Genomic DNA, 7500 nt, shown 5'->3' with positions numbered 1-7500 from the left:
TGTGTGTGTGTGTGTGTGTGTTTGTGTGTGTGTGTGTGTGTGTGTCTGTGTGTGTGTGTGTGTGTGTGTGTGTGTGTGTGTGTGTGTGTGTGTGTGTGTGTGTGTGTGTGTGTGTGTGTCTGTGTGTGTGTGTGTGTTGGGGGGGACAAACTAATGGTTATGAATGTTATGCGTCTCTCACGGGGTGTGACCCTGGTCCTATCTAAATGGAAACGACCAGGGATTAACCCCGTGTTGACTATAGGGATGGGTATCGTTTGGTATTTTTCCAATACCGGTGCTAAAATGATACTTTTAAAGGAACAGCTCACCCTAAAATCCAAAATACATATATTCCCTCTCACCTGTAGTGCTATGTATCCATCTATATCGTTTCGTGTTAGTTTCCTGAGTTTTGGAGATATCGTCCGCAGAGTTTCTGCCTTCTCTCCAATACAACGGAACTGGATGGCACTCGGCTTGTGGTGCTCAAGCACCAAAGAAATACATTCGATCAACTCAACAGCAATGTCTCTTTCCAGAAATCATGACCCCGTTACTCAAGATAATCCGCAGACCTTGTTATGAGCAGTTTCATGGAGGAACTATTTTCTTTTGACCGAACTACACCCGCTAGCTGCTAGCTAGTTCCTACATGAGACTGCAAAAGAAAACAGTTCCTACACAGCAAAATCCCTAGTGTTAAAAGTGCTGTGTCAAAATTGTTAGACACTTTGGGAGTTATTTTAACAACAGTGGAGTAAAATACCTCCTAGTGTTGGAGTACATTTCCATAGTCAGCTTTTAATTACACTGGGAAGCCCTGCCCACCTTCTGCTACTCTCCACATTGCAGGACCGCCATTTTCTTCCACGCAAAAGCCCAGGAAGACCTCGGTAAGTTCATTCCCTAAACACATTATTTGTCATTTCAACAGAAGCAGCATGTTAGAATAACTTAATGTTGTTGCTCACCATACTTCAGTTGGTTTTGTATCTTAAAATTCCGAATTTCAACGGGCTAACTAACTAGTATGAGTTGTGCAGCTTAAATGTGCGCGGGCAGCAAGCTAACGCTAGTGTTAGCTAATTAGCGTCAGCTAACCTTAACACTAACATCAAACTGGACAATATCAGCAAGAGGTAACCTAATGTAAATGTTGTTGGCTGAGTTATTGTATTATTTATGTAACGTCCACTGAGTCCAGTAATGTTATAGGGTGCAAAATGGACCTTTTTTGTCCACCCCGGCCTAGCATTAGGCTACCTGGCTGACTAGCGCTAGCAGCAGTAGTCTTTTACTTTGAAAATTGCTGAGTCGTATTCTACATGTTTCCTCAACGTTATGAGTCAGCAATCACATTATTTCAAGGATTAAAATGATTTTGCATCCAAGGCAGCCTGCCTATAATTATTTTCGTGTCTATATTGTAGCCTAGTGGGGTGACGTAGGGATACACCACTAGTGTGGTCACTGACGTAGCGGGTGGGCTGATCCAGCCGGAGAAGAGTCTGTGATTAGGTGAATAAGAAGCACCTGTTGGCGTTCCGCGGCTGCTGGGCGCTTGTTGTTTGCCTCGACGGAGGACTGGAGTCTCGTATGCACTGCTGGGGTAATCTATACATTCAGGCCAGCGAGGCTGCGACAGGCTGTGTGATATTGCTGCTTTATATTCACCGTCATGACGCTGATGTAACGTTACTGATGTGATAAACTATCAGATTCGTCGGGGAGTCCACTTAAATTGGTGCCTTACTTTGAAAATTGCTCGGGGCAAATCTGACTGTGTCTGTAGTTAACTCCATGTAGCTTGACACTGATCAACACTAACGTTAGCAGGCTGGTCACAATCAGAGCCAGAACGAGTGGTGTTCAGTCATCCACGATGCTTTGAGACGTAAACACGCAGCTCCCAAGAGGACGTTACACTATTTTAGCTTCTGAATCGTGCTGTGAAAAGTCTGATGGAATCACAAGCATTGTCAACGCAGGTAGAGAAACATGATGTGGCACCTTCAGCAAGATTGCATGGTTAAACATGAAGTAGAATTCAACCTTACTGGTCATTTCTGCAAAATAGCTGATACTTTGTCAGCTGTTTGGTGGCTTTAAACAACCTTATTCTCTAATAAAATGAACATAAGTCACCTAAAAGTTGACCAGGGCTGTTCTGTTGAAATGTATGAGCTTGTTATATTGCAAATTAATGCAGTTTTTAACATGAGGAATGTTGTGCTGATCACATTCCTCTCTGCAGGGAGCATGTTGCTTAAAGTGAAACTTGGCGATGAGGTTTTTGGCTGCATGCATTACTTAAAATGCAGTAATTTTATTTCTCTTATAGTGTTTGTTTGAGCCTTTTACGGTAATTCCAGTTTCATTGAATATTAGTTAGTAGACTAATGTGGACTCATTAGATATATCAATGACCTTTCTGTTTACACAAGCTTTTGTGCCTGTTTTCAGCATTTGCAAAGTTTGGTGTCCCAGCTGTAACAGAGGGTGTCAAAGTTTTCCACACTTCGGGGACTGAGTTGGATGATGAATATCAACTGGGGTGCTAAACATCAAATATGAAACAGGTTTGTTTCTTTTGCAGTTATTTGTCATGTGAAGCTTATGTTCATTAGATAAGGGGTGGGTTTATGAAGGAACTGTACATAATGTTTTTTTCTCCAATCATGGTTAGCTGTCTCCACGGTATAATCTGTCTCCAGGGTAGCCTCTCCTGAGCGTCCCAGCGATCACCCCTTGATTCGTTGGACTCCCGGATAGTCAACCTTTCAGAGAGCCCTTCCAGAAAACGCCAGAGGCTGGATACAGAAGCCAAGCAAGTAAGTTGACAAACATGCTTGTTTTGTACGGACGGACCCCAGTAAAAATTGCACCATTGTTTTAGCAGCAATATCTCTTTCCAGAAATCATGACCCGGATACTCATGAAACTGCTCACAATGAGGACTGTGGATTATCTTGGGGTCATGATTTCTGGAAAGACACACAAGAGGTTTTGTTTATTTTTTGGTGCTTTGAACACCACAAGCCGAGTACCATCCAGTTCTTGCATTGGAGAGAAGGCAGACATCTCTACGGCCAATATCTCCCAAACTCATACATCTAACACAAAACAATGCATAAATAGCACTACAGATTTCATGAAAAATATGTATTTTGGATTTAAGGGTGAGCTGTCTCTTTAATGAAGTGTCTGTGTTGTCCTTTCACCCTCCAAGGAGCATTTCTATGATGGCGAGAGTGGCGCTGGGTACCTTGCTTGGAGGATTAAAACGATTCAGAGATGCAGGACTAAAGACAGACAAACAGCATTTGGAGGTAACACTGTAATAATAGTAGAAACATGTATGGAACGAAACGGTGACGAGATAATTTACTGAGTTTCTTCTAAAAAGTTGGTCTAATCCAAGTAACTGAAAATAGGGATGCACCGATCAATCAGCACGTGACCGGAAATGGCCGATTTTCAGCTAATCGGCCTCGACCGGTGACCGGCGCCGGTCAGTCCACATACTGTGCGCCGTTCGGCTTTCCCCTTTTTTTGTTTGGTTAATTACCTGCAGCTGCACGATGCACGCATTCACGTGACGTGTGCGCACCCCAAGCAGCCAAAAGGAAACACACGCCAGCATGTCCTCCTCATTGTGGAAATTTTAGTTTGTCACACACGGAGGGGCAGGGTACGTTGCAGAGTCCCGCTCAGCTGGAGTCCACTCCAGTCTGAGCGGCTCGCTTCACCTCACTGGCCCCTCTTCCCTGACCAGCTGCAGTCCACGTCACTGCTGCCTGCTGCAGATCAGCTGCTGCTGCTATCTGTCAGTCACATTGTAACGTGGATACAGGAGAGGACTATTTTTTCGTATTGCTAATAGAACAACGAACATAATAATAAAAGGCATCGGACCAGTGTGCAAGGTTTTCTGTGTGCGATGATTTTTTTTTCGGATGGCGGATAAAAAAAATAAATGGTTAAAGTGACTGTTCTGCCTGTTCTATCGAATTTCACAAAAATGCAATTATCTGAGCTTTCCTTTTCAGACGCTGAAACCATGCTGTATTCAACTGCTAATGCCTACATAACTACTAACTCTACAAACTAACTCTTTTAGACAGAGAAAGCACACATTCTATTAGTTCTTTTGAGATATTTTGTGTTCACAAACTCCTAGCAGAAAATAATCCTCGGCTCTTGAAAGATGAGCCAGAATCCTCAAAAAACTCCTTGGCAGAAGCTACCTACAGTAAAAAAAAAAACTGTTGGCAGTGAATGTGTTAAAGCTGGATTGAGATATTGTATAAAAAAATAGTGGAAGACCTTCTTGTGATGATATAGAACTGCTACATCTTCTGTATTTTGTAAAAATGCTGCTGACATTGCACATGCACTGAATTTTGTTGAAGGGCCACAGAAATTAATTCAAGTGTTTCAAACTTGTGTTGTTACAGGTTGGGACAGTGACCTCATCAGTTTTACTGCTGTTACACCTGATGATTCCACCCACTGCCCAGGGTCAGAAGAGACCAGGAAAGGTGTCGGCATCCCAAGCAGAGAAACATCTTGTGCTCTTCAAGAAGGTTTGTACTTTTCCCTAATTTATGATAGCCTGGTAAAAAAAAAAACATCCTGATCACGTGACCTCAAATTCTGTTTCGCTTACGTATCAGTCTGGACTTCCAGCCACTCAGTGATTTCAGTGGGAGGGAGTACTTGCCTTGACAGACAACTCCTTCAGCCAATCAGCGTTACCAAATCAAGTCGAACGGCGAAAATGTATTTTCCACTGAGAAACTCCCCTGGTGCACACTCTTGTTGGTTAATTGTTATTGAGTCCATTTCAGCCTTAACTACACTTATGGCTGTGTTTACCCTTACTATTGTTAATGCTCATTGCTTCCAGAAACCATACTGTTTGGCCAGCAGAGACCCTGAGTTGCATTGGAATTTTAGGAAATCTCTGTGTATCCTATATGTGACTATACCTAGAGCGAAACAAGATGTGAGATCACGTGGACATTATGTTAGGATGGTTCTTATAGGAAAGGAGAACTTAAACGAAAGACAATGCTGATTTATTTTGCACATGGTCTCACACATCTGAAAAACGTAAACCATTTTGCAGGCTTTCATTTACTTTTACAGTTATTTAGTTGATTTGAGGTCAAAGTTGATGCCAGTGATTTCATTCATGCACAAATGACAACACAAGCAGCAACTTTAACTCAAATCAACTCAATAACTGTCCAAGAAAATGAATGGCTGCTAAACTGTTTACAGTTTTCAGGTATGTGTGAGATCAGGTTCAAAATAAATCAGCATTTTGTTTTTTTCCATTTAATGTCTGGGCTCTGCGCTAATAACATGCAAACTTAATGAAGATGCAAAGGAATATGCAATCGGCTCACCACAACATGCATCCCAGACAAATCGCCATACATGTCTCTCTCTCTGACCGCAGCTGCACTGTAGACAGTCCGTCCCCGTCGTGGTGGGACCCAGAAAGCTGGCTACGCTCTGCTGCCTCCCAGGCTGAAGCGTGAGCTTCTGTTACAGCTTTCAACCTGGGAGCCAGTCAGGCCAGTCCACAGCCCTGGCCAAGGAGCAGTGACAGCAAGGTCTGCTGGTTAAGGGGCGCGCTGTCCCTGGTGAGAGACGGCACTCCACGGCATAACACTGATATTACAACCATGTAATTCTAATCGTCTGTTTGTGTTGTTTGTCTTCTCAGACCGGAACAAACATCCAAGAGCATCTTGATGCCATCACTAGTGCTCAACCCTATCTCCTGGCTGTTGGACCTCAGAAGAATGCAATCCGCCAGTTCTTCATCATCCTTGACAAGAATGACACACCTTACAGGTCAACCTCTTCCCTTGCTGCTGTGGATGAACTGTTTGAGGCACATTTTGTCTTTGGCACAACAGACAACACCATGCTCCACAACATGTTCACATTCATCCAGACCACAGTGTACAATGTTGATGTTTGCGAAGTCAAGCAGAGTTCCCGTGTTGCTGAAGTCCGGGCAAGGCTGCTTAGGAATGAAGTGTTCTGTTTGTCATGCTGAGTTAACTAGTTCAAATGCGCTTGTTAGGCATTTCCGGTTAGTTCATGGTTATTTGGATGGAAGAAATCTTTGCCTTCAATGTGTTCAGACTGGATGCGGCCGTGTGACTGTTTGGTACTTTTTCTGGTTTTAGGAAACATTTAAACACCAAACATATTGACACTGATGTTAATTTAAGCAGTGTAGACCTAGATGATCTAGGAGAGGTGGTGACTGCTAATGTAGATGAGACAGCCATAAAATCTGGACTGTTGTCAAAGACGAATATTCATTTGTGTGCTCTATTCCATGCACAGGACATAGAGTGTTATGGTTTAATTTGATACTTAAGGCCACTTGTTAATGATTTGAAAGTACTCGCTCAAGAGCGGGACTTCAAATTCCCATGTTTAAACACATGATTTGTGCTACTATTATTCAGGTCACTGTGGAAAATATAGGTTTGCATGGTCTGTTTGGCTTTGTGGAGTCATTTGGGGCTCGATGTTGCTGTCGTTTCTGTCTCCTTGAGAAGCATTGTTTGAAGATGATCCGGAAGTTGTACTAAGAACTATCGATATGCACACACAGCACTGTCAAACTATGCAAACAGATCCTACACTATGTATATTGTGTGAAACACACTTGTCTGTTAAATTCACTTTAGTAATTCCACACAGCCAACAGTTTTTCTGTAGACATAATGCATGCTGTTTTAGAGGGGGTCCCTCCGTTTGAGCTGAAACTTTTTCTGCAGTACATTCAGGGCAACTTCCTAAATGCTGAACAACTGGCTGGTAGAATACATGCTTTTGACTGTTTACAACCAGCAGCCAAACCGTCCACCAAGAGTAAAGTTGTTGGATGGAAGTAATGATTTGGAAATGAATGCCATACAGTCTTGGTGCTTATTGCGCAATATGCCTTTGTTATTTGATTCAGACAGATGATAAGTTGGTATCTTCTACTTTTGCTTTTCAATAAATGAAGACATTGACATAATGAATTGTGTTTGTTTGTTTTTTCACATTACATGCAAATTTTAAAGTATAGTAGTAGATTTAGATATACACTGACAGGAGTTAATTAAAAATCAACACTTGGAATAACTCCCACAAGGAGTAAATACAATAAGAGTTAATTTGTATTCACACTGGTGAGAGTAAGCTTTAAATTAACACTCAGTGTTAACCACTTCTAACATTGATGGAGAGTTAAATTAAGATTAACTCTCGGAGTGAACTAAAAGTAACACTATGGGTGTTAATTACCTCATAGTGTAATATTTTATTAACACTGTTCAGTGTTGTGCAGGGTGATGCAGTGTTAAATTTGGACTCTTTCTAGAGTTGAATTAACTCTGAAATATCAACACTATGTCAAGAGTAACTTTAACACCCTGTGGTGTGGGACCATATGTTATCCGAGCCAGTGTTAAAAATAACTCTAAGTGTTGATTTAAC

General features: G+C 42.0%; 2 protein-coding genes across 3 annotated transcripts in view; one reads left to right on the top strand and one right to left on the bottom strand.

The window, feature by feature from the left end:
- The window catches only part of LOC310789041 (melanoma receptor tyrosine-protein kinase-like), a gene marked incomplete at its 3' end in the record, with an annotated part of 123986 nt that overhangs the window by 113769 nt on the left and 2717 nt on the right, over positions 1–7500 (bottom strand). The window lies entirely within an intron of this gene.
- Positions 812–6154, top strand: LOC310793624 (uncharacterized protein). Of its 2 annotated transcripts, none has more exons than XM_083655461.1 (6): positions 812–875; positions 2446–2561; positions 2697–2813; positions 3212–3311; positions 4440–4568; positions 5720–6154. In XM_083655461.1, exons 4-6 carry the CDS (start codon positions 3222–3224, stop codon positions 6056–6058), a joined length of 558 nt encoding a protein of 185 aa, XP_083511587.1. In that variant the 5' UTR covers positions 812–875; positions 2446–2561; positions 2697–2813; positions 3212–3221; the 3' UTR covers positions 6059–6154. The 2 variants fall into 2 exon arrangements, with proteins under 2 accessions (XP_083511587.1, XP_083511586.1); XM_083655460.1 differs by having other exon boundaries at positions 2669–2813.

This window comes from Poromitra crassiceps (assembly GCF_964638095.1).
Source record: "Poromitra crassiceps genome assembly, chromosome: 2".
NCBI lineage: Eukaryota > Metazoa > Chordata > Actinopteri > Beryciformes > Melamphaidae > Poromitra > Poromitra crassiceps.
This window is presented reverse-complemented; position numbering and strand designations above follow the sequence as displayed.

Excerpts from the sequence above, each read along its gene's own strand:
- LOC310793624 (XM_083655461.1), top strand. The coding sequence starts at position 3,222 with ATGATGGCGAGAGTGGCGCTGGGTACCTTGCTTGGAGGATTAAAACGA. Across the intron at positions 3,312-4,439 it reads CAGACAAACAGCATTTGGAG|GTTGGGACAGTGACCTCATC; the intron begins GTAACACTGTAA and ends GTGTTGTTACAG. Across the intron at positions 4,569-5,719 it reads ATCTTGTGCTCTTCAAGAAG|ACCGGAACAAACATCCAAGA; the intron begins GTTTGTACTTTT and ends TTGTCTTCTCAG.